The sequence below is a fragment of the Dipodomys merriami genome, unplaced genomic scaffold, assembly GCF_024711535.1.
Source record: "Dipodomys merriami isolate MVZ:Mamm:240054 unplaced genomic scaffold, mDipMer1.0.p SCAF_78, whole genome shotgun sequence".
Classification (NCBI taxonomy): Eukaryota; Metazoa; Chordata; class Mammalia; order Rodentia; family Heteromyidae; genus Dipodomys; species Dipodomys merriami.
The window spans coordinates 755333-780651 of record NW_027206379.1 but is presented as its reverse complement, the minus strand read 5'-3'; the positions used below and the strand labels follow the sequence as shown (position 1 = coordinate 780651).

The window sequence follows — 25319 nt, the reverse complement described above, 5'->3', positions numbered from 1 at the left end:
GCAGGGAAAGATGGGGAAGAATCAGACTTGAAAACAGGAGGGAGCGTGTGACCTGCTGCCATCCTCTCCACATGAAAATTAGGTCCAGTATTTTTTTTTTTTTTTGGGTCAGTCATGGGGCTTGAACCCGGGGCCTAAACGCTGTCCCTCAGCTCAAGGCTAATATTCTACCACTTGAGCCACAGCACCACTTTCAGTTTTGAGTGGTTTTTTATTAGAGATTAAAGTGTCACAGTCTTTCTTGCCCAGGCAGGCTTTGAACCAGGATCCTCACATCTCAGCCTCCTGAGTAACAAGGCAATTGAATTTTGTCTCCCATTTACATTTTTCCCATTCAAACATTGTTAGAAGCCAGGTGCCAGTGTGGCTCACGCCTGTAATCCTAGCTACTCAGAGGCTGAGATCTAAGGATCACAGTTCAAAGCCAGCCCAGGCAGGAAAGTCTGTGACACTCTTATCTCCAATAAACCACTAGGAAACCGGAAGTGACACTGTGTCTCAAGCGGCAGAGAGCTAGCCTTGAGCTGAAGAGTGCAGGGACAGCGCCCAGGCCAAGTTCAAGCCCCAAAACTGACAAAAAAGGAGTTCATTTTCTCTGATTTATTTTTGGTTTCACGTTAGAACTTGTGACCCATCCAGAATGTGTCTAGAGGCATGTGGGACAGGACACCATCTTCTGAGTCCAGGCAGTCCTTTGTTCACTTCCATGATGTGGGGGCTTGTGAGCCCTTAACCAACCTGGCTCCTTTTCACCAATCACCGAGGAAGCCCATGACCCAGTGTGGTCCAGTGCGGCGGTGCAGAGCCAGACTCAGCCCTCCCAGAGCTGTGCGCCTGAACAAACGCCCAACCTAGGCTTGGGCAGGACACGGCCTGGCCCATCCTTGGCTTCACAGAGGTGAGGCAGCACAGGATGAGAGGGGTGAAGCTGGGCCCAGCCCTGCCTGACAAGCTTCACCATCCTGCTCACCCTTGCAAACCATCAGCGAGATTCCAGGGAGTGACTTGTGCAGCCCTGGAGACGCCATGGCGTTCCCGTCACAATATTCTATCCAGTGGGGATCAGGAGCTGGGCCTGCACAAGCGGGCAACCCACAGCTCGGCCGGTGGGAGAGGGAGAGCAAGTGGCTTAGTGGCTGCCCACGTCCTCCCTTCACCTCCATGTCACTACTCAGGACACCTGAAGGCCGGGTCCCACCAGGCACAGGCCGCACGTGTTCAGGGATGAAAAAGCCAAGTTCTCTGGAGAACAAGGGTTTTGACTGCAGAATGGAGGCTCAGAGGTTCTGCAATTTGTTGGAGATCACAGCCTGCCCCCCTCCCAGGACTAGCCCTGGAATCTGTACTGTGACCAGGGAAGAAAAAATAAGGAGGGAGCTTTATTCAATATTACAGTTGAGGAGGGGATGGGATGTGAGACCGTTCACTTGGTGATGGTGTTCCTGCAGAGAGAAAAGAGGCGTGAGGCCAAGCACGGCCTTCCCCAGCCCGGCCCCGCCCTGCCAGGGCAGGCCCTGGGCCCCCACTCACGCGTTCATGCTCTTGCCACTGCCACTGAGAACTATGTACGGGGTCTTCTGGGCCTTCTGCTTCTCCTGCAGCAGTGCCACGGTGCCCAGGGGCGTGTCGCTGGAGCTCATCTTCTTCAGGAGCTGCAGGTGGGGGAGGTCAGTACAGCCAGGGCAGGCCTGCATCCCCGACCCCCAACCGCTGAGCATAGCCCTCAGACACCCACCGCCTCCTCATCGAGCTTCTTCATGCGCCGCTCCGTCTTCATCTTGCCCGAGCCCTTCCCGTGGAAGCGATGGGACAGCTGCCGGAATGCCTGCGGGCAAAGGAAGAAGAGTTGGGTGCTGCAGGAGCCCCATGCCGGGCTAGGCCACCTATACCCACACAACAGGGTGCGTGGGACCAAATGACCTAAACCATGCTCAGGCTGGGGGTGAGAAAAGCACCCCAGACCTGAGGGGCCCTGAAGGGGTGAGACTGGCTTGGAGACAAACATGCTGATTGCTGGGATCCAGAACCAGACATGCCTCGTGTGGGCTGGAGACAGACCAGGAGCATGGGGGACCAGGAGCGTGGGGGACAGGGCTCATAGAGCAGAGGGGCAACAGGGGCCTGGTCCACCCAAGGGCAGAGCTTCTGCTACAGCAGGTGGGCACTGATGGACGCTCTGGCCATGCAGAGCCCACTGAAGATAAGGTTCTGCCCCTCAGCCCCCGGTCAGCACGGGGGACAGAGCTGCGCTGCCGCCACGGCCCTGCTCACCTCCTTGGGAGTGAGTTTCCGGCCTGTCTCATCGACATACTCGATCTTAACATCAGGCTTGTAGCCGTCTTTCTCCTTGAAGTCCTGGGTGAAGCCTCGGTACTCCTCCCGCCGGCTGTACTTGTCATCAATGGCCCTGACGAGACGGCTCCGTGTGAATTGGGGCCCGGGCAGCCCAAGCCGACCCCGGCCTCTCCGCCTGCCCGCACCCCTGCAGCCACACTCACATCTTATCCTCGATGCAGTACACAGCTGAGGGCAGTGACTTGTTGGGGGCCTTCACCCGAGCCACCTTCTGCACCGTCGTCTCCAGCAACCCTGAGGTCAGAGGGGCCGTGAGCCTCCATGCAGCCTCCCTCCAGATGGGCACTACCCAGTGGGGCCTGCAGCGCCCACTCCCGGTCTTGTCAAGGAGCTAAGGATGGCAGAGCTGGCAGGGTGACCCCAGGGTCTTCCTGCTTCAACTCCCCCCGACTGCTTCCCAGAGGACCAGAGCCTTGAAGGCACAGCAGAGGCATGGGCACTCCCTGGAACTTCCACAACTGGGAGGAAGGCGGAGGGCTCGGGACCATGGGAAAAGGGGGCTGAGGGGCCTGAAGGTGCTGCACTGGGCCCGCCCCACAGGCAGGCACCCACCCAGCCTGGCACTACCTTTGTTCTGACACAGGAGCAGAGCGGCCGCCAGCCCTCGGTTCACGATGGGCTCTTCATCCAGGATGGTGGTGGAGGAAGCAGAGAACTGGAGATAACACAGGTGGGGCGTGAGCAGCCACAGGTGCTCCTTAGCCCCTTCCTTCCCCATCAGGCACCCCCCCCCCCATGAGGCTAGTCCCCAGGCGGGCCTCAGAGCATGTTCTACAGAGGAGACAGAGGCTCTGCGGCAGCGGGTGACGCACCCTCCCCTAGGGCCCAGGCCCCACATCCAGCCCATACCCTGCACCCCTCCTCACATCCTGCTGCTGCTTCTCCTCATCCAGGTTGACCGTGCTCCAGCCAATGTTCTCTTCCCCGTCCGATTCGGAGCCGCCATTGGCCGAACGCTCCTCATCCCGTTCGAAGTCCTGGAGCCAGAAATCAAAGTCAACCTAGACCCCCACCCCACCTCGTAGCACAGGCCAGCAGGCCCTGATGGAGAGCAGAGAAACCCACCAGGGCTGTGGGGAGTTGGGACCCACCATGAGCTCCTCCTGCTCCTCCCGGTTGCCTGCCAGCCCGTAGGTGGGGATCTCCCCCAGGGTGCGGCAGAACTCCGAGGTGGCGTTGAACACGATGGCCCCCTTGCGCTCGGGGTCTTCCTCCTCCTCCCAGCCGCGCTGGCGTGACTCCAGCTTCTTTACAATCTCCACCACCTGGGGGAGGGAGCAGCTGTGGGCAGATCCGAAGTTTCTGGGGTGATACCACTAAGACCTGGGCCCCACAGATCCTCCCTGGTGGCAGTGAATAGGCCATTCCCACTGCTCCTGCTGGCCATGCCAACCAGTCCCCACCCCCATCCGCCTCGCCAGGCCCTCCAGGCTCCCGACCGCCCTTTAACATCCAGCCCTTCCTGACCCCTGCTGACCAACCCTTTCTCCAAAGCCCCTCATGCTCTCTCAGCTTCCCCTTTCTCCTTTCAAGAACGTGTTCTCCCACGGCTCCTTCCTGAGGCCGAGAGCATCCAGATGGCCACTCTTCACCTCTCAAAACTGGCTTCTCACTTCCTGCTTCACCAAGAGCTCCCACCTACTGCCTGTGCTGGGGCAGCCTCTCCCTTCTCCTGTCAGGCCACACGCCCAGCCTCGCTCCCTTCTAACAAGACCCCCTCACCACAGAGCCCCCACATTTCTAGTCACCCCCCTCCTGCCTGCCTGGTACACATCTACAAGGGTCAGCTGGCTGTGGCCTCAGGGCCCACATAAGCTGGCCTTACTGAGACTGGCGGCCTCTCACTTCACCAACCATCGACTCAGCCCTGCTCCAGCCCTGGTCCAAGCACTCCAGACAAAGTCCTCCTGAGGACGCCTGAGGTCCACGCTGCCTCCATGCCATCCGTACCTCTCAACTCCTGCCTCCACCACAGATCCCCGAGTTCCTCAAATCCCTAAGCTCAAATGTTACCCATGAGAGGCTGTCCCTGAGCACCCCAACAGTCATCTCACAATCACAAACTACCAGAGCTGCGTATGATCCCAGGTCCCTGCAAAGCAGGCTGTGAGCCTCGGGTCCCGTGGCTGCCCTGCTCCCCGGTCCTGAACACAGAACCTCACCCACACCACAGGGTGCTACACTCTTAATGGGAGACTTCCCCCAGAACAGGGGTGTTGAGTGCTCAGCCTCACCTTCTCACCACTGTCTCGCAGCTGCTGCAGCTGCTGCAGCTGCCGCAGCCGACGCCCCTTCTCCAGCTGCTTCTGCAGCTCCTGCTCCGCCTCATCCTCCTCGAGCACCTCGGGAGAGCCTGACGGCAAAGCACCCCCATCCTCTGGGGAAAGAGGAAGACAATGGCTCACTACTCCCTTAGCCCTGGCCCCGCCCCTCGCTCCCTGCTGGCCCCTCACCCTCATCACTGATGTCCATATTCTCCACGCGGGTGTCATCTGACGCGGGGGGCTGGGACACAGGCTCCTTATCTTCATCCTCTGGAGCTTCCTCCTCTGCCTCCGGCACTCGGCGCCGACCTCGGCCCCTCAGTCTAGGAAAAGGAGGCCACTCTAGTGAATGTTGGTGCCCAGAAACCACAGCTCTCATGCCCCAACAGGTATCCAAGCCTACCTGGAGCCAAAGTCCCCATCTTGAGTCTGGTCCCCGAGAGGCAGCAGGTCATCTGCCCGCACTACCACTTCCTTCTCCTTCTTGCGGATCTTCTTTACCCTTCGCTTGGTCTTTTTGAAGGCTACCTGAGGGCCGAGAGGAGAGGCATTGAGAAGGGGACTCGGGGCCACCACAGCCCTCAATAACCATTTCTGGTGTTACTGTCAGTACACCACTGAGAAGACTGAGAGAGAACTACCCTCCTCGGGGAGCCAGGACTAGCCAATTACAGCTACCAAACTCCTCCTCACTCAGCCAAGATGATAACGCCATTGCCCTGGTTCACAGTTCTTCCCCAGCAAGATTCCTGTGCCCCTTGAAAAGCTCTGCCTGCCCACACTGGCAGAGTCCTGGTGGCATGTCTTTGCAGGTGGCTGCTGCTACTGCCATTCCAGGATCAGGTAAGTGGCTCACACAAGGCACACACTGGCCACAGGCTGCGTCAATTTGGCCCAGAACCTCCCCCAGGCTGCCATTCACCACCACCTCCACTTCTCCAGAGCGCATGCCCAGGCCCTCAAGGTCAGAACTGTGCCATTCAAATTATGAGGAGTCGGGCTGGGAATAGGGCTTAGTAGTAGAGTGCTTGCCTAGCATGCATGAAGCCCTAGGTTCTATTCCTCAGTACCACATTTGCAGAAAAAGCTGGAAGTGTTAGAGTGCTAGCCTTAAGCAAAAGAAGCCAAGGGACAGTGTCCAGGCCCTGAGTTCAAAGCCACAGGACTGGCCAAAAAAAAAAAGCACGAGGGCTCACCATCTCCTCAGGTGTGAGGTACTCGGAGGCAAGTCGGGGCCCTATGGAGCTCAGGGACTGAGCCTGTAGCCGCAGCTTCGCCCGAATTTCTTCCAGCTCGCGCTCCCGAAGGCCGTCAGCTGTGCCACCTTGGTCCAAACGGAAGGAGGATGGCCGCTCGCCCTCCAGCTCCTCATCATACTTAGCCAGGATAGAGCGGGGTTTTTGCTGCAAGGCAAGAGGGGTGGATTGGAACCCAGACTGGATCCTAAGAAGCCAGGAAATAATGGCTTCCTCAGCATTCCCCGTCCACCAGCCCAGGCCTTGCCCTGGCAGCGTGCCTGTGCCAAGTCGTCCACACTCTCGTCCTCTGCATAGGGCAGGTAGTCAGGCTTCTTCTTCCGCAGCTCCACGTTCTTCTCGGCACGCTCTTTATCCACCAGGTTCACATTCACCAGTACGTCCTCCCCCTCTTGCAGGACACCTAGGACAGAGCCGAGGTAGTACCACTCCAGAGCCAGAACACGGGGCCCAGTGCCCAGAGCAGCCAATTCAACTCACCTTTGTCCTTGAGGGTGAGGACCAGCGTCTCCCCTTCTCGGAAGGAATCAATGGCATGCTCCACAGTGAGGCCCTGCAGGTCACGGGCACTGTACAGGTCCTACATGGGAGGCTGGTTGAGTTGGGAGCCAAAACTCTGAGAACACCCCCCAACCCCGCACTGCCGCTGCAGCCTCACCTGCCGCCTCTGCTCAAACTCCTCCTCCACCAGCGTGCTGACACCGAATTCTTGGTCCATCTCCTCCAACAGCTTGGCCTGAGGGACAGGGAAGAGGGATTTAGGACCTCAGGCCCTTCAGCACCACCAGAACACAACTGCAGCTCTACCAAGCATAAGTACAAAAAGGACAGGCCTGACAGCCAAGGTGCAGAGAACCCAAAGCTGACCCCCCAACCTAGGCCTCTTCTGAACCAACCCCACACACCTCGCAAGGGTCAGCCCCTGCCAGCCAAGTGCTCACCCTCTTCTCTGCCAAGTCCTTCTCCTTCTGCAGCTGCCGGCTCCTCTCGATCCAGGCTGCGGTGTCATCCAACCAGGGATCATCTTCACCCAGCGTCTTTATCTTCCTGAAGAGAAGGAAGGTGGATGCTCAGGAGTCCAGCCATTACGGAGGCTTCCCATTATGGAGATGTGCTATGGCAGAGACAGCAGTCTCCTCTGCCCCTCCCTGGCCAGGACACTCACCCCAGCTTTTGGTTCAGTAGGCGCTTTTCCTTGGCAGCTGCCAGTTTCTCCCGCAGCTCTTCGCGCTGTCGTAAGGCCATGGGGTTGATGACATCAGCTGCCACGGGCTCCTCCTTGGTGCCCGCCTCTGGAAGGGGGGCCCAGACGTGAGGCTATGCCTGCCCATGGCTGGGGGGAGAGGAGGGAGCCACTCACCCTGCCCCTTCCAGCTCAAAGGCCAGAAGGGGCCAGGAGAGAGGAAGAACCGTTCATCTCACCACTCCCACTTCACTCTAGACAGAACCCTCTATGTACTCTGAAGTTCCTCGAACCAGGTTTCTTTAAAAACCAAACAACACAGCTGCAATATATGTGCACATCCTTCTGAATATCTACAGCAAGGACGCCATGGATGCACAAGTAAGCGGCCCTAGATCCCCACTGGGGGCAGCAAAGAGGAGCCTGGAGAAATACACAGCGCCACCAAGTGGTGCTAACTCTGTGCTGTAACCCCAACTCTTCAAATGCCCTCTTCCCACAGATGCCAGCCTTCAGCCCCCATCCTTAGCTCTACACTTACCTTTCTTGACGGCATTGACCTCTAAGGGTTTCAGCCCCAACTTTGCCCGGAGTTTACTGAGGACAAGAAACATAAGTGTTAGGGACTGCTAAGAAATAGGGCATCAGATGTTATTTCTGAACAAGCAAGAGGTGAAAAAAGAATGGAAGTGGGTAGTCCCAAGGCACCAAGGACACAGGCCTCTATATCAGGAACGTGGGCACTAGGTTTAGCCTAGCCCAGCCAGTGAATGCCATCCTCCCTCTCTTGGGTCTTAGTTTTCACCTTTGAAACTCCAATGGTTGGGTGAAATGACTCCTATTACCCTCCAACTCAACTGGCATGCTTTCATAGAAGATACCCTCCTCAGGGGCTTCACAGAATTGCTTGTCCCAGCAAACAGGAGACCTATAAGGTAACTAGTACTTACTTGGTCTCCTCAATGCTGAGTGATGAGGCATCTCCTGAGCTAGTTTTGGAGCTGGCAGCTGGAACAAAAAGAAACATGGTTCAGGGGCTGAACAAAGGGCCAAGAGGCCTATAACTCTGACTCTAGATGCAGGGTCAAAGACCAGGGCCTCTCACTACCACCTGGGCCTGTGGTAATACTAGCAAACAGTCTTTTTCCTCCTGAGCTAAAAAGCAGCAGCAACTCTTTTTTTTTTTTTTTTTTAAGTGGGTCCTTGGAGCTTGAATTCTGGGCCTGGGCCCTGTCCTTGAGCTTCTTTTTGCTCAAGGTAAGTGCTCTACCACTTGAGCCACAGGAACACTTCAAGCTTTTTTGAGTAGTTTATTGGAGATAAAAGAGAGTCATGGAGTTTCTTGGCTGGTCTGGCTTTGAACTGTGATCCTCAGATCTCAGCCTCCTGAGTAGCTAGGATTAACAGGCATGAGCCACCAGTGCCTGGATTCTGGTGTCCTTCTATTCCACCACCAATTTTTCCTTTGTTAGTGGTACTGGGACTTGAACTCAGGAACCTTGTGCTTACTAGGCAGGATCTCTACCACCCTGAGCCATAATTCCAGGCCCAGAGCACCTCATCTCTGTATTTCCATTTCTGACCCAAGAAATCTAACTTTTGCATCCCTTTCTGTGCTCTCTTTACTTGTGTCCATTTTGTGGCTTAAGTGATAAGAGTGCAAGTCTTGAAGAAACTAAGGGACAGTGCATAGGCCCTGAGTTCAAGCCCCAGAACTGGGCGGGGGGGAGGGGACACTTCCTGGGACATGTTCTGTGTTCTGTGCTGGATGCCGTAGACCTGTGCAAATAGGCATTTGGGAGCACCTCCACACACCTTATGAACAGCAGATAACTTCACCAAACACCAGAAAGGAAGACAGCTCAGCTGGAGCTCCTTTAACCAGCAGCCACTGTAATGCATACTCTCCTTCACCCTACCTCCTCCTATGTAATCCCCCTGGTTCCTCTCTCCACCAGGGAAAAGGACCCCAACCCATACAGGCTCTCTCCAAGGTCATTAGCCTTGTATTTTCAAATTCCGTAAGTTCTCTTCAGTTCTGGCTTTGCTTCCCCTGCAGCAAGATGCTGTCAGTCACTCCTCCTCCTGGCAATTTTCCCTTCCCACAAGACTCCCAACTCAGGAGTTTCTTTTTTCCCTATCTTTCAGCTACTCTTTTTGTAGTACCTTCCTCTGCTCATAATTAGGCTACTGGTGTTTCCCAAGTTTTATTTCACTCATGGAGTTTTGTTTTTTTTTTAAATTTTGCCAGTCTTGGGGCTTGAACTCAGGGCCTGGGCACTGTTCCTAAGCTGCTTTTGCTCAAGGCTAGCACTCTAACACTTGAGCCACAGTGCCACTTCCAGCTTTTTCTGTTTATGTGGTACTGAGAAATGGAACCCAGGGCTTCATGCACGCTAAGCAAGCACTCTACCACTAGCCACATTCCCAGCCTTCACTGAGCTTTGATAACAACCTAACTACTCACTCTATCCAACCTATATCTTGGCTTTCTCTGCACATCAACTTCAATACTTTCCAAAACGACCTCCATTATCTTCCCTCTGCCTCAAACCTGCTTCTCTTCCCCAAAGTAAAGTCCTCATTTTCAACAGATGACATCATTCACCTAGCTGCTCAACCCAGAATTTGAGTCATTCCCTACTCCTCTTTTTCCTTCCAACATCTCCCAAACACCACATTTATTTTTTATTTTTTTGGTCAGTTGTGGGGCTTGATCTCTGGGCCTGGGCCCTGTCCCTGAGCCCTTCAGCTCAAGGCAAGTGCTCTACCACTTGAGCCACAGTGCCACTTCAGGTTTTTAGTGGTTAACTGGAGATAAGGGTCTCACAGACTTTCCTGCCTGGACTGGCTTCGAACCATGATCCTCAGAGCTCAGCCTCCTGAATAGTTAGGATTACAGGCGTGAGCCACCGGTGCCCAGCTCAAACACCACATTTTTAATTCCTTCTTCAGAGCATCTTTTAAATCTGTCCACATCTCTCCATTCCATCCCACTCTCCTGGTGCAGCCACCCTCATCTCTCCTCTGGTCGGTGCTTAATTGCCCTCCTAATTCCAAAGAAAGGTCTACCGCCCTAGGTTTGAACAACGGTCTCTAGGAAATACCGATCAGATCCACTAGCTTTCCCCAAGGGGCTGGGAGTGTGACCTAGCGGTAGAATGCTTGCCTAGCATGCATGAAACCCTGGGTTCGATTCCTCAGTACCACATCAACAGAAAGATCCTGAAGTGGTGCCGTGGCTCAAGTGGTAGAATGCTAGCCTTGAGCAAATGAAGCTCAGGGGCAGCGCCCAGGCCCTGAGTTCCAGCCCCAGGACTGGAAAACAAACAAAAAAAAACATCTCCCCATCTTTAAGCCCCAGCTACCCACCACCATCAGGGCAAAATCCTGATTAAGACAGCATGGAATCTGACAGCCTGGCTGGCAGGCTTGCACTCCGGGCAATCCCGGACCACACTCCCCCCCCACCCCCCCCACCCCCGCCTCCACCCCCGCGGCAACCTGGCACCCCCGCCCCGCCCCCTGCCCAAGACCCGCCCTCACCGGCCTCGTAGCCATCGTCCCGCTTCTCCCGCTTCACACGCCGCTCCGAGGGCTCGGCCTGGCTTCGTTCCCGCCCGTGCGCGCCGCCGCGGGCCTCGGCCTCGGCCCCGCGCCGCCCGCTCCCGCGCTCGCCCCCGCGCTCCCGGCTCCGCTTTCGTCGCTCGCCGCCGCCGCCGCCGCCGCCGCCACTCCGGTGCTTGTGTTTTTTGTGCTCCCGATGGCGCGGTGGCTGCTCGCTGGCGCTCCCAGTCCCGGCCGCCGCCGTCGTCCCCGCCGCCTCCTTCTCTCCGCGGTGCTTTTTAGACGAGCCCATGGCGGCAAGTCTACGGGAGCGGGTGGCCGACGAGCCCCGACGACGCAAAATGGAAACACTTCCGGGTCGTGCGGCGGACGCTGTTTTGTTGCCGGAAACCAAGAGCGGCGACTTCCGTCGTATACTAGGAAGCCTACCCCCAAAGGCTCATGGGTAAGGCCGAATCGGAACCCAGCCTTCGCCACTTCCCTGGGCCGGATGATTATCTGCGCATGCGCCCCAGTGGGTACGCTGTAGTAGGCTGCTGGAGGATCCGACTCCGTTATAAGGACCTTGAATCCTTTGTAAACGCGCTTCTGAGGGTGAGGGGCGAGAGGGTCCTTCCTTGCCTTCCTCTTGCACGGTGTGTTCTTTGCTCTGAAGGACGGCTCCCTCCTCTCCACTGAGCAGCCTTCTATTAGGCTACATGGAGTATTAGACAATGTATGTTTTCCTCTTTCGCCCAGAGCCCCATAACCAACATTGTTAACAAACGGTTTCCCTGTTTTTTTGTTTTCTTTTGTTTCGTTTTGTGTTTGCTTTTTTTGCCAGTCCCAGGGCTTGAACTCGGGGCCTGGGCTCTGTCTCTGAACCTGTCTGTGCTCAAGACTAGCACACTGCCACTTGAGCCACAGCGCCACTTCGGTTTTTTCTGTGTACATGGTACTGAGGAATCAAACCCAGAGCTTCATGCATGCTAGGCAAGCACTCTACCACTGAGCCCCTCTACCCACTCTTAATCAGTATGGTTCTAAAATCCTAGCTAGAGCAATAAGGCAGGCAAAAGGAAAGGAATTTAAGTAAAGAAGAGATTAGATTATCCTTTATTTGCTGATGATAATGATTCTGAACTTAACAGATCTTTCAGACTCCAAACAACTTCCTGGAATCATGGGTTTATTTGTCCAGGCTGGCTTCAGATGGCAATCCTCAGATCTCAGCATCTGGAATAGCTAGGACTCTAGGTGTGATCCACCAGCACCTGGCTAGCCATTGCTTTCCAAGATATCCCAGCCCTCTGGAGCAGAAACAGGATGTGTGTGCTGGGTGGTGGGCAGCCAGAGCTCCTGATGATGTGAGTACAGGTAAGCCTGCTGCCACTCCTAATCCCAACCTATAGCTTCCCCTTACCCCAGAAATCGTACGCGGTATCTTCCAAAAAAGCCTTTAATATTTATCTTGAGGGTTTCTCTGGGACCAGGCATGGGGAAGAGTATCTGCCCGACTGAGCATCGATGGCTTCTGTTCTTGGGGGGCTCTGAGAAGAGGGCTTCATTCTTACCCCCACTGACCGATGGCTCCTTAAAGACAGATAGAAATTAATGGGTTCCATAGGTCTCCACCCTATGCCAAGACAGCCATTGATGACTGTGAGTCCAGATCCAACTCCTGTGTAGCTCTGGGCAAATGATTCCCCTTCTTTTGAGTTTCTTTATTGTGAAGTTGGCCTCGTAATCCCTGCTTTGTATACCTGGGGTGGCTAATGGGGCACTAGCCTTCATATGAGGTGCTCAGATGGCTACAGAGTCCCAGATTAGCTCTGACAGTTAGGGATTCCTGTGTCCTTAAACAAGGTCCTGGCCTTCAGCTTCTCAGGTTCTTCATTGGAAAATGAGAACAAGGGCTAACAATGTGGCTCATGTGGTAAAGCATGTGCTTAGCAAGGGTAGAGAGGACTCTGAGTTCAAATCCCAGTACCACCCAAAAAAATTCAACACAATTGTTTGGAGTCTTTTCTTTTTGTTAGTCGTGGAGCTTGAACTTTGGGCCTGGGCACTGTCCCTCAGCTCTTCAGCTCAAGGCGAACACCCTACTGCTTGAGCCACAGCACCACTTCAGTTTGCTGGTGGTTAATTGGAGATAGAGTCTCACGGACTTTCCTGCCTGGGCTGGCTTTGAACCATGATCCACCAGATCTCAACCTCCTGAATAGCTAGGATTACAGGCGTGAGCCACCAGCGCGTGGCTGTTGGAGTCTTTAACTCCCATTTCCTGTATGGAGAGCAGGAAATGTTTCTATTTCTCCTTACTTTAATCCTGTTATACTAAACTTGAAGAGGAGGAAGAGGAGTTAGGAGGGAGAGGAAGAGGGAACAGTAGACCTGGCCCGTGTTCTAGGGTGACATGGAGGAGACCCTACAGAGCCCAGAGGCTAGCCTTGTCTTCCCTCCCCACGACAGCTAGCTAGAACCAGTCCCTTGGCCAGCCAGTGGCCTCACCTGGACTTCCGGGAGGTGCCCTCTTTGTGCCCGTTCCCCTTTCCTGCCTCAGCCAGCAGCAGCTCCTCATCTACACCCAGGGCTGACAGCACCTGGGAGAAGCGCCGGGTGACAGTGAGTCGAGCGTTGGCCTGAGGAGAAAGAAGAGGGGTTCCCGCTCTTCCCGGGGCTGCTGAGGCTCTGATGACTAAGGGGTCTCAGGGCTTCCAGGGGCGCTGTCTGCTTGCACCATTGCGATCCCTCACCTGCATGGCCTGCTGGAATAGGAAGGGTCGGGCCTGCACCCGGTGCCGGATGCCTTGCAGCTCAGTCTGGTACTCAACAAAGCGCTGTCGCTCCTGGCGCCTGTGGGAGAGATGAGACTGAGTGGCTAACAGGCCACAACCCATATCCAGGCCAGCGCCTGCCAAACCTAACTGATCATTAAAAACTGTGAAGCCAAGCCCTCATGCCGGTAATCCTAGCTACTCTAGAGGCTAAGATCTGAGGATTGAGGTTCAAAGCCAGCCCAGGCAGGAATGTCTGTGAGACTATCTCCAAATTAACCACCAGAAAACCAGAAGTGGTGCTGTGGCTCAAGTGATAGAGTGCTAGCCTTGAGCTGAAGAGCTCAGGGACAGCGCCCAGGCCCCACAAGCCCTACAACCGACAAAAAGAAAAGAAAGGAAGAAAGAAAAGAAAGAAAGAAAGAAAATGTGAACAAGGTGCTAGTGGCTCACGCCTGTAATCCTAGCTATTCAGAGGCTGAGATCAAGATCACGGTTTGAAGCCAGCACGGGCAGCAAAGTGCATGAGACTCCCATCTCCAGTGAACCACCAAAAAGCCAAAAGTGGAGTTGTGGCTCAAGTGGTAGAGCCTTGAGTGAAAAAGCTAAGGGACAGGGGCTGGGAAGGTGGCTCAGTGGTAGAGTGCTTGCCTTGCATGCATGAGGCCCTGGGTTCGATTCCTTAGCACCACATAAGCAAAAAAAAAAAAAATGCTGGAAGTGACGCTGTGGCTCAAGTGGTAGAGCGCTAGCCTTGAGCTGAAGAGCTGAGGGACAGCACCCAGGCCCAGAGTTCAAGCCCCACGACTGGACCAAAAAAAAAAAGCTAAGGGACAGCACTCAGGCCCCGAGTTCAAGTGTGCCCATGCATGCACACACACAAACACACACACACACACACAACAGCAAAAAGTCAGAAATAGAGGTATGGCTCAAATGATAGAACACCAGCCTTGAGTGGAAAAAGCCAACCAAGAGCTAGAGGCTCTGAGTGTAATCCCTGGTATGGACACAAAGAACAGAGCAAAAAAAGAAACGGAGCTGAGTGCTGGTGACTCATGCCTGTAGCTACTCGGGAGGCTGGGATCTGAGGAGCTAGCCTTGGCAGAAATGTCTATAAAACTCTTATCTCCAATTAACCCCCAAAAAATCAGAAATGAAGCTGTGGCTCAAGGGGTAAAGTGACAGCTTTGAGCAAAAAAAAAAAACAAACTCAGTGACAGCTCCCAGGTCTGGCACAGAAACAAAAAATGGCCAAAATACAGGAAGAAAATAAAACAGCCAGGCTAGGAAGGTGGCTCAGTATTAGAGTGCTTGCCTCGCATGCATGAGGCCCTGGGTTTGATTCCTCAGCACCACATAAGCAGAAAAAGCAGGAAGTGGCGCTGTGCTCAAGTGGTAGAGCACTAGCCTTGAGCCTAAGATCTGAGGGACAGCGCCCAGGCCTAGAGTTCAGGCCCTATGACTGACAAAAAGAAGAAGAAGGGGGTGGGGAATGTGAAGGGGGAAGGGGAGGAGGAGGAAGAAGATGAGGAGGAGGAGGAGGAGGAAGAAAAAACAGCTAACTCCACCTGACCATGTACAGTAGTCTCCAGGAGAAGTCCCAGCAGGGCTTAAGTACTAATATAATGTTTTTGTTTATTAATAAACATGTCTGGCTCTAGGAATCAGAAAAGTGGGTTTCAAAACGGTAAGTATGGATAGCACATTTGACCTTGAGCATCCCACAGTTCTTCTGTTGTTGTTGTTGGTCGTGGAGCCTGAACTCTGAGCCTGGGCACTGTCCCTCAGCCCTTAAGCTCAAGGCTAGCACTCTACCGCTTGAGCCATGGCGCCACTTCCGGTTTTTCTGCTTATGTGGTGCTGAGGAATCAAACCCAGGGCCTCATGCATGCAAGGCAAGCACTCTACCATTGAGCCACCTTCCCAGCATCCCACTGTTCTTATTCACTGAGTGACCTTGGACCAACCCTTTCTCCTCAGTCCACAACATCTTCATCTGTGACTGTGGCCTGACCAACCTGCCTTGGGATCCTGCAGTGTGACCACCAGGTCCTCCTGGCCCTGGGCTCCTACCTCAGCTCCTCCAGCTTGTGCTGGGTAGTCCGGGACCCGTTGCTCCCTCGGGGTGCATAGGCTGCCAGACAACGGGCCACCTGGTGCTGAACTCGCTGTTCCCGGGCCCTTCGCATCTCAGCCTGCTGGCGCTCCTCCTGCTGCTGCCGCTCCCAGGCCAGCAACAGGCTTCTGGTGGGGAGAGAGAACAAAAAGGAGTAAAATCCATGGGAGGGCCCAGCACCGGTGGCTCATGCCTGTAACCCTAACTACTCAGGAGGCTGAGATCTGAGGATCGTGGTTCAAAGCCAGCCCAGGCAGAAAAGTCCGTGAGACTCTGATCTCCAATAAGCCACTAGAAAAAAACTGGAAGTGGTGCTGTGGCTCAAGTGGTAGAGAGCCTACCTTGAGCTGAAGGAGCTCAGGGACAGCCTCTAGGCCCAGAATTCAAGCCCCATGATCAGCAAAAAAAAGAAAAAAGAAAAAAAGAAAGTCCACGGGAGGGTAAGCCTCAAGGAGGGTTAGGGAGATTGGGAGAAAAACTGGGACTCCCAAAGAGTGAAGGGGGTTTATTGTGGAAGTGTGGGCTGAAGGAGGCTTCTTCTAGCACTGTTGCAAAATTCAGCCTTTCTCTTTCCTGCACTGAGCTCCAGTTTTGAACTTTGGCCCAGGCCTCTGAACCCGTGTGGAGCTCAGCATCCTCCCTAGGACTCTGCTTCAATGGTTTGAAGCACAGTTCTACCGATGGATAGACAGACAGATGACTAAAGAAATAGGAAAGTGAGAACAAATGCTAAAAAGGTCAACTGAAGGCTGAAAGGTAGGGACAGTCAAATAGCCAAGAACTAAACATCTGGAACATTCTAGTGATATGCCACTTAAACCATACCTTCAGTCCTTAGACCTGGAACTACTTTCTGCACATCTCAAGGCCAGTTTCTTCTTATCAGATCTTTGTTCAAATGTCACTCCTAACTATACAAACTTTCCCTGAACCCCTCATCAGCTCCACTTCTGGTTTTATTTTGGTTAATTGGAGATAAGAGTCTCACTGACTTTTCTGCCCAGACTGGCTTTGAACTGTGATCCTCAGATCTCAGCTTCAGAAGCTTAGATTACAAGCATGAGCCACCAGTGCATAGCTAGCTACACCTTTTGTTTATTTCTTTATTATTTATATCTGTCTTCTCATAACATTAGCCTCAGATGCTCAGGTTTCTTGTGTTCATTTGCACTGCCAGAAAATCCCCAGCATGTAGAACAGTGTGTAACATATACCAAAATATTTGGTGGATTTACATATAACTGAATCCTGGTTATATAGAAAAATGGCCAGGCAGACAAAGAGATATCAAGCTGGGCGCTGGTGGCTCATGCCTGTAATCCTAGCTACTCAGGAGGCTGAGATCTCTGAGGATCATGGTTCAAAGCCAGCCTGGGCAGGAAAGTCTGTGAGACTCTTTTTTTTGTCAGTTGCGGGGCTTGAACTCTGGGCCTGAATGCTGTCCCTTAGCTCTTCAGCTCAAGGCTAGCACTCTACTACTTGAGCTACAGCGCCACTTCCAGTTTTCTGGTTGTTTATTGGAGATAAGAGTTTCACAGACTTTACTGTCTGGGCTGGCTTTGAATCGTGATTCTCAGATCTCAGCCTCCTAGAGTAGCTAGGATTACAGGCGTAAGCCACCGACTCTAGGCTTGTGAGACTCTTATCTCCAATAAACCACCAGAAATCCGGAAGTGGCGCTGTGGCTCAAATGGTAGAGTGCTAGCCTTGTTGTTGTTGTTTTTGTCGGTTGTGGGGCTTGAACTGTGGGCTTGGGCATTCTCCCTGCACTCTTCAGCTCAAGGCGAGCACTCTACCATTTGAGCCACAGCACCACTTCCGAGTGCGCTAGCCTTGAGCTGAAGAGCTGAGGGGCAGCACCAGGCCCAAAGTTCAAGCCCCATGACCAAAAACAAAAAACAAAATCCTGGAGACATCATACTACCTGACTTCATCATATTCTATAAAGATATAATAACAAAAAAAGCATGGTACAAGTATTAAAAAGAAAATAAGACATACAAAGCATTGAATCAGAATAGAAGCTCATAAATCAGTGCATTGATACTCAATTGAACTTTTGTGGAAATATAAAGAACAGACAAGCCAGGAGGAAAACCGGAAGTGGCAATGTGGCTCAAATGGTAGAGCACTCTCCTTGAGCTGAAGAGCTGTTCAGGGGCTAGGAATGTAGCTCAATGGTCAAGGTTGTCTTAACATGGGAAGGCCCTGAGTTCAATCCCCAGTACCAAAGAGGAAAAAAAATAACAGGTTGCATGTATGGTTCAAGTAGTAAAGTGCTAAGCCTTGAGCAAAGAAGCCAGAGAACACAAGGCCTAAGTTCAATCCCCAGTAACAGCATGTGTGTATGTGCATGGGCACCCACACACACCAGGATGAAGACAGATGTGGCATGTGGTGTCTGAAAACACTGTCCTTATAAAGTAGAAAGGAGAACAGTAGTTATCAAGTGCAGGACAGTGCTGACAGGATGTTGGCACAAAAGGTACAAAATTTTAGCTAGAAAAGAGGAATTAATTCAAGAGATCTATTGTAGCATATGGAGACTACAGTTAACAATGGATTGTATGCTTCAAAATTATTCCAAAAGTAGATCTTAAGTGTTTGCAAGATATAAATATGTAAGAAAGCTCAAGGTCAGCACCCAGGCCCTGAGTTCAAGCTCCAGGACTTTCACTCAAAAAAAAACACTAAAAACAAAAACACCAAGTATGTAAGCTAATGCATCTGTTAATCAGCTTGGTTTAATCATGCCAAAATGTGAGTGTGTGTGTATGTGTGTGTATATATATTTCAAAACATATCTACAACTTCAAATAAACTTATTTTGAAAGGACTGAAAGGTTCTAACAGAATGTTGAGTGTAGTTTTCCCTCCTTCACATGCTACTTCAGCCTGGTTGAGCCAGCCTATGACTATCTCAGGGCTAAGGGCTAACTCAGTGGTAGGACACTTGAACTGTGATCCTTAGATCTCAGCCTCCTGAGATGTGTGAGCCCAGCTCTTTAAAGAACTCTTAAGTCAATCCCCTTCTCTCCACCCATACCTGTTCCAAGCCCTAATCATTCCTCCTCTAGACACTGCCATCAGCCCCTTCCTAGTCTTTAGCTTTCTCATTCTGCTCCCATGGTCTCCAGTTCAAGCTCAAGTATAATAATTGCTTAACTGAACTGACATAATTGTCTATGTATCTCATTTTCCAGACCCAGTCCTTCTCAGGGCTAGCCCAAGATTTAATTTTTATATCCTGAGGACCCAGGAATAGACAGATATGCATTGCAATAATCAGTTAATAGGTTAATGGATGGATAAAAAGCAAGAAATGAATGGAATGTGGTTTGGCTTAATATAGCTGGCCAAGTAGACAGATGGATGAATGGATGGATGATGGATAGATAGATGAGAAAATGGATAGATGGATGGATGGATGAGTGGATGGGTGAGTGAACAGATGATTAGATAACCAAAAACCTTGCAAATAGATAAAGGAATAAATGAACATACAAGAGACAATGTCTTTTGGAGAACTGTCTCCTCCATCTTCCACCCTTGCTTCTTACTCCCTTTACCTGGTAGCTTCCTGTCGTTTGTGGAAGGTGCGATTAGGGAGGTTGGCAGACAGGAATGTTTCATCATCTCCCAAGGTATGGGCTTTTGCATTCTTATTGGAGGCCCGGAGAGCAGCTTGCAGTGCTTTCCACGTCGGCTTCTGGGAGCCTGGGCACAGAGGAATCAAGTCAAGGGATTGCCTCGTTCCTGGCCTACTGAGCGACCTCACTCCCAGCACCCAGAGCCCAACCCATCACCTTCTGACTCTCCAGAGAGGGCCTTAGCTTCCCACCTTCTCTCCCCAGTGTAGCTTCATCGAGAACCCAGCTTTTTGAGGCCCTCACCATTATTGTCCAATTCTTGCTGTAACTGTTTGTGTAGCTTCTCCAGGTCCCAGGGCCCCTCCAAGTCCTTGGGCCTTGACTTTCCCCTCAGCAGCCCTCGGAGGCTGCTGGAGTTGGCACCCTTTTCGTGGCTCTGGCCTTGTAGGTCCCCTTCTTCTAAGGCCTCCTCAGAATTCTGCTCCTTTTTCTTAGAGCTGTCCTTCCTTTCATGGAAGGTTTGAGGCGCCCCCTCTTCAGCCTCTTCTGATATATCTGAGAACTGTTCCTCATCCAAGATGGCGTCTCTCCTGTGGAGCTGGGGCGGTTCCTTAGAGCTCGGAACCTCTTCAGCCTCCTCAACCTCAGAGCTTTCTGACTCTGAGGCCTCCTCATTCTCTTCAGACTCTGATCCTGAGTCAGCCTTGTTCTCAGCTTTATCAGGAGGCCGGGGGTCTTCTCCCCATGTTGACAGCCGCTGCTTCCTCTCTGGGTTTTGGGCCTCCATCTTCTGACAGAAGTCAAGGGCCTCTGGGAGGTTGATTGTGGACTTGTGCCTGGACCTGAGCTTGGACATCCCTGATGATAAGGGCCATAGGGATTGTTGGCTAGCAGCCTCAAACGAGTCCTGCTGAAGCAGAGCCAGGCCATCTGTGATGTAGCTCTCCCAGGCCCACTGGAAGGGGAATGAGGGTTTCCTAGCAGGAGAAGGAAAGAGACTGAAGAGGGAGATGGTCAGGGTCAGGGTCCTGGTTAGGGTCCCTCCAGACCCAGCCTTGCTCCCAGCCCATCCTTAGCTGCTTACCCCTTAGAGGAACCTTGACCTTTCTTGTTCCTCCCCCGAGGCCGGCGCTCCTTCTTTGCTGTCTGCCCTGTACTCTGAGATCTCTTCATTCCGTTATAACTCAGCATGACATCACCACCACCCTGTCTATCCTGGGACAGGGGAGGAAGCCAGCTCTGAGCAGCCTTCTGGACCATTCTACCCCTCCCCAGGGACCTTCTCTCCAAGCACCCTGACTGGGCCCTGTTATTTCTAAAAGTGACTGATCACAATGATCATCTTTCATATTGAAACAGCAAGATCCAGGTGCCAGTGGCTCATGTCTGTGATCCTTGCTACTCAGGAGGCTGAGATTTGAGGATTACAGTTTGAAACCATGTCAGGCAAGGAAGTCTGTGAGACCGCTTATCTCTGAAGTGGAGCTGTGGCTCAAGTGACAGAGTGCAAGAAAAGCTCAGGATAGGTTCAGGCCCAGAGTTCCAGCCCCAGGATTGCCACAAAAACAAACATACAACAACAACAAACAACAGCAAAATCCACCCCCACCAGAACCCCTCTTCATTGCTTAGGACTTTCAGGTATATGTACCTCCGTAAGGCCATGACCAATGAGATTAGGCCACATCATAGATTCACTATATCTATCACATAGGTCCAAAAACTGAGGCTCAGAATAGTTCCAGTACAAACAGTTGATAAATATGTAAGGGAAGGAAAATGCTAGTTACCTAAATACGTCTTAAAGTAATACATTTTCATTCTGTGCCCCATAAACATGTACAATTATGTGTCATTTATGTGGATTGTTTTTTGTTTTTGTTTTTGGGTCTGGTCGTGGGGCCTGAACTCTGGGCCTGGGTGCTGTCCCTCAGCTCTTCAGCTCAAGGCTAGCACTCTACCACTTGAGCCACAGCGCCACTTCCAGCTTTTTTTTTCTTTCTGCTTATGTGGTGCTGAGGAATCGAACCCAGGGCCTCAGGCATGCAAGGTAAACCACTGAGCCACCTTCCCAGCCCCTGTGGATTGGTTTTTTGTTTGTTTTTTGTTTTGGCCAGTCCTGTGGCTTGAACTCAGAGCCTGGGCACTGTCTCTGAGTTTTTGCTCAAGGATAGCATGCTACCACTTGAGCCACAGTGCCACTTGTGGCCTTTTCTGTTTATGTGGTACTAAGGAATTGAACCCAGGGCTTCATGCATGCTAAGCAAACACTCTACCAGGGGCTGGGAAGGTGGCTTAGTGGTAGAGCGCTTGCCTTGCATGCCTGAGGCCCTGGGTTCAATTCCTCAGCACCACATAAGCAAAAAGAAAAAAGCCGGAAGTGGCGCTGTGGCTCAAGTGGTAGAGTGCTAGCCTTGAGCTGAAGAGCTGAGGGACAGTGCCCAGCCCAGAGTTCAGGCCCCACAACCGGACCCCCCCCAAAAAAAAAAAAAACAACAACAAGCAAACACTCTACCATTAAGCTACATGCCCAGCCTTCTGTATCATTTTAAATTTTAAAACAGAGAACTTTTTTTTTTTTGTTTTTTTGTCGGTCGTGGGGCTTGAACTCTGGGCCTGGGAGCTGTCCCTCAGCTCTTCAGCTCAAGGCGAGCGCTCTACCACTTGAGCTACAGCGCCACTTCCGGTTTTCTGGTGGTTTATTGGAGATAGGAGTCTCACGGTCTCTCCTGCCCGGGCTGGCTTTGAACCAAGATCCTCAGATCTCAGCCTCCTGAGTAGCTAGGATTACAGGCGTGAGCCACCAGTGCCCGGCTAGAACTTTTTTTTTTTTAAGATTTTTTGTTGTTGTTGACCATGGGGCTTGAACTTGGGGCTTGGGTGCTGTCCCTGAACTCCTTTGCTCAAGGCTAGTGTTCTACCACTTTGAGCCACATGGCCACTTCTGATTTTCTGGTGATTAATTGGAGATGAGAGTCTCGTGGACTTTCCTGCTTGGGCTGGCTTTGTATAGTGATCCTCAAATCTCAGCCTCCTGAGTAGCTAGGATTACAGGCATGAGCCACCAACTCCTGTTGGTCAAGAAAAAAAAAATCAGGGAGGCTGGGAAGGTAGCTCAGCAGTAGAGTGCATGCCTTGCAAGCATGAGGCCCTGGGTTCGCTTCCTCAGCACCACATACACAGAAAAAGCCGGAAGTGGCGCTGTGGCTCAAGTGGTAGAGCGCTAGCCTTGAGCTGAAGAACTGAAGGACAGCGCCCAGACCCAGAGTTCAGACCCCATGACCGGAAAAAGAAAAAAAAAAAAGAAAAAGATCCAACTCTTAATACCTGGAGAACCAAGAAAAAAAAAATCAGGCAGGTGTCAGTGGCTCAAGCCTATAATCCTAGCTACTCAAGAGGCTGAGGTCTGAGGATCCTGGTTCAGAGCCAGGCTAGGCAGGAAAGTCTGTGATACTCTGATTCCAATTAATCACACAAAAAAAAAACAAAAACAAAAAAAAACCACAACAAAACAGAAGTGGAGCTGTAATTTTAAGTGGTAGAGCACTAGCCTTGAGCACAAAAGGTCAGGGACAGAGTCCAGACCCTGAGGTCAAATTTCAGGAACACACACACACACACACACACACACACACACACACACACACACACACACACACACACACACACACACACACACACACACACACACACACACACACACACACACACACACACACACACACACACACACACACACACAAGAAAGCCAGGATTAGTGGCACACATCTGTAATCCCAAACACGGGCCCCCCACCCCCTGCCATATGGGAGAATTTCAAGTTTGAGGCAACTTGGGCAACTTGTAAGACTAGTTCTACATTTGAGTGTCTCAAGGGCTCTGGACTTGCTAGAGCCAACCCAACAGTGCTCTTCCCACAGTCCTTCCCAAATTACTTTTTAATTCATCATCTTCATCCCACACCCTTTAAGTTTCCTCCTCCAGCGTCCCTGTCACCTAAACCTGAGTTCTAGTCTCATAGCTTCTTCTCAGAGCCTCACTCAGCCCTGGCTTCTCCTGCCTTCAGATGCCCACCTGCCACTGGGCAGTTAGAAGTCACCCTCCTACACACATACACACGCTGCCCCTTTCCCTCTCACCTGTCCTCTCTGGGAGAGGCTGGACAGAAACTTGATGAGCCCTTTTGTTTTCCCTGGAGCCTGTGACAGCAGATCCTGCTTGGGTCTCCTGGAAGTGGCCCTGACCAACTGTTGATGGGGGTTTTGCATAGCGATGTCCTCCTTTTGCCCCGCCCCCACCTGCTGTCCTGGAACTACCTGCCTGGTCATCTCCATGGCAACTAGTCCTTGTCTAGTCTGAAGGACTCTGGCAAAAAGTATGCCCCACAGGGCTCAGCCAGGGGAGGTGAGGCTGACTTCCTTCCAGGGGAAGAATTCACCAGGATTTGAGAACCAGACACAGAGCCTTGTGGGACACAGAGACTTGTGGGACCTAGGGTAAGTCTCCTGCCCTCAACAGGCCCATGTCTGCCCATCACTTGTAAAAGTAACCTGAGGGTTTGCCATCTCAAAGGGTCCTCAGAGCCAGGCCCCAGGGTCTCATGCCTGTAATCCTAGCTCCTAGGAGGCTGAGATCTGAGGATGGCAGTTCAAAGCTAGCCAGGGTGTTGTATGAAAGGAGAGAAGGTTAGCACTCCCCTTGACAAAGATGGAAGAGGCCCTTGGGCCTGACAACACGCATATGGTTAAGGCATTGCCACCTACTTCGTGGCATCTAACCATTTTTTTTTCCAACTTTGGTGCAGGGGGGGGTAGGGGGAGTGGGGAGGATTGGGTAGGGGGACAGAGGGAGGATGGGAAGGAATGGGAAGGGGAAACAAAGGAGGAAGCTACAATGCTTGATAAGAAATGTACTCATTATCTTGCCCATGTAATTGTAACCCCTCTGTACAGTATTTTCACAATAAAAATTTTTTTAAATAAAAATATATTGACAATTAATTAAAAAAAAAAAAAGCTAGCCAGGGCAGGAAAGTCCATGAGACTCTTATCTCCAATAAACCACCAGAAAACTGGAAGTGGCACTGTGGCTCAAGTGGTAGAGCACTAGCCTTGATCTGAAGAGCTGAAGGACAGTGCCCAGGCCCAGAGTTCAAGTCCTACAACCGACAAAAAAAAGTCCCAGGAAGAGCCACCACTAGGGTGGCTTAGGCCATCTTTTGAAGGCTTCAGAATCAGGGGAGCCAGTGGGGTAACTCTAGTGTGAGGCCAAGATCCTGTGTCTAGTGGTTTAGTTCAAAGGCCAGAGAGCCTAGACTTGGGTGCCTAAGGCAGTAGAAAAGTCTATCTGATTCTCCTTTGGCATCTATGCCATCTGCCTCCAGCTAAGAGGATGATACTGCCTACACTGAGGGCAAATCTTCCCCATTCACACTAATCTGGACCTAGCCTCAGTTTACCAATTCCTCAATCCAGTGAAATGGACATCCAAAATTAACTATCATAGATGGCATTTTGCCCCCCTTTTTTGAGTTAGGCACTCAAGTTAAGGCAATCCTTGAACTCATAGTTCTGCCTCAACCTCCTGAGTGAGGGATTACAAGTATGAACCACTGGGGCTGGGAAGGTGGCTCAGTGGTAGAGCGCTTGCCTTGCATGCCTGAGGCCCTGGGTTCGATTCCTCAGCACCACATAAGAAAAAAGAAAAAAGCCGGAAGTGGTGCTGTGGCTCAAGTGGTAGAGCGCTAGCCTTGAGCTGAAGAGCTGAGGGACAGCGTCCAGGCCCAGAGTTCAGGCCCTACGACCGGACCCAACATAAAAAAAACAACAACAACAAAAACCAAGTATGAACCACTAGGCTAGGATTGTTTTTTGGGTTTTTTTGTTTGTTTGTTTTGGTCGCTCATGGGGTTTGAACTCTGGCCTTGGGCGCTATCCCTCAGCTCTTCAGCTCAAGACAAGCACTCTACCACTTGAGCCACGCGCCACTTCCAGTTTTCTAGTGGTTTTTTTTTTTTTTTTTGGTCCGGTTGTGGGGCCTGAACTCTGGGCCTGAGCACTGTCCCTCAGCCCTTCAGCTCAAGGCTAGTGCTCTACCATTTGAGCCACAGCGCCACTTCCGGCTTTTTTCTTTTTGCTTATGTGGTGCTGAGGAATTGAACCCAGGGCCTCAGGCATGCAAGGCAAGCGCTCTACCACTGAGCCAACTTCCCAGCCCCTCTAGTGGTTTT

General features: G+C 52.1%; 2 protein-coding genes and 1 non-coding gene across 4 annotated transcripts; 1 reads left to right on the top strand and 2 right to left on the bottom strand.

The window, feature by feature from the left end:
- Positions 1 to 1359: 1359 nt before the first annotated feature.
- LOC138818753 (U4/U6.U5 tri-snRNP-associated protein 1) lies at positions 1360 to 10971 on the bottom strand. Its single transcript, XM_070009841.1, has 20 exons — positions 10605 to 10971; positions 8009 to 8066; positions 7600 to 7655; positions 7041 to 7167; positions 6817 to 6922; positions 6534 to 6611; positions 6356 to 6455; positions 6136 to 6278; positions 5816 to 6022; positions 5023 to 5147; positions 4809 to 4942; positions 4590 to 4732; positions 3447 to 3620; positions 3222 to 3332; positions 2923 to 3010; positions 2499 to 2589; positions 2272 to 2407; positions 1736 to 1825; positions 1531 to 1652; positions 1360 to 1442 (listed from the first exon to the last, which is right to left on the bottom strand). Exons 1-20 carry the CDS (start codon positions 10915 to 10917, stop codon positions 1424 to 1426), a joined length of 2421 nt encoding a protein of 806 aa, XP_069865942.1. The 5' UTR covers positions 10918 to 10971; the 3' UTR covers positions 1360 to 1423.
- Positions 10972 to 12049: 1078 nt separating this feature from the next.
- LOC138818792 (testis-specific protein 10-interacting protein-like) lies at positions 12050 to 23373 on the bottom strand. 2 transcript variants are annotated; one of them, XM_070009910.1, is made up of 8 exons: positions 23230 to 23373; positions 20175 to 20305; positions 19394 to 20088; positions 19070 to 19217; positions 15458 to 15628; positions 13361 to 13460; positions 13116 to 13246; positions 12050 to 12197 (listed from the first exon to the last, which is right to left on the bottom strand). In XM_070009910.1, exons 1-8 carry the CDS (start codon positions 23356 to 23358, stop codon positions 12071 to 12073), a joined length of 1632 nt encoding a protein of 543 aa, XP_069866011.1. In that variant the 5' UTR covers positions 23359 to 23373; the 3' UTR covers positions 12050 to 12070. The 2 variants fall into 2 exon arrangements, with proteins under 2 accessions (XP_069866011.1, XP_069866013.1); XM_070009912.1 differs by having other exon boundaries at positions 13116 to 13207.
- Positions 23374 to 23753: 380 nt separating this feature from the next.
- Positions 23754 to 23879, top strand: LOC138818836 (U6atac minor spliceosomal RNA). Its single transcript, XR_011369226.1, has one exon. It is a non-coding gene; the product is annotated as a U6atac minor spliceosomal RNA (small nuclear RNA).
- Positions 23880 to 25319: the final 1440 nt, after the last annotated feature.

Excerpts from the sequence above, each read along its gene's own strand:
- LOC138818753 (XM_070009841.1), bottom strand. The coding sequence starts at position 10,917 with ATGGGCTCGTCTAAAAAGCACCGCGGAGAGAAGGAGGCGGCGGGGACG. Across the intron at positions 5,148-5,815 it reads ACCTCACACCTGAGGAGATG|GTAGCCTTCAAAAAGACCAA; the intron begins GTGAGCCCTCGT and ends CTCGGCCCTCAG. Across the intron at positions 4,733-4,808 it reads TATGGACATCAGTGATGAGG|AGGATGGGGGTGCTTTGCCG; the intron begins GTGAGGGGCCAG and ends CTCTTTCCCCAG.
- LOC138818792 (XM_070009910.1), bottom strand. The coding sequence starts at position 23,358 with ATGCAAAACCCCCATCAACAGTTGGTCAGGGCCACTTCCAGGAGACCC. Across the intron at positions 20,089-20,174 it reads GGTCAAGGTTCCTCTAAGGG|TCTCTTTCCTTCTCCTGCTA; the intron begins GTAAGCAGCTAA and ends CTCCCTCTTCAG. Across the intron at positions 19,218-19,393 it reads GCAAGAATTGGACAATAATG|GCTCCCAGAAGCCGACGTGG; the intron begins GTGAGGGCCTCA and ends CTCTGTGCCCAG.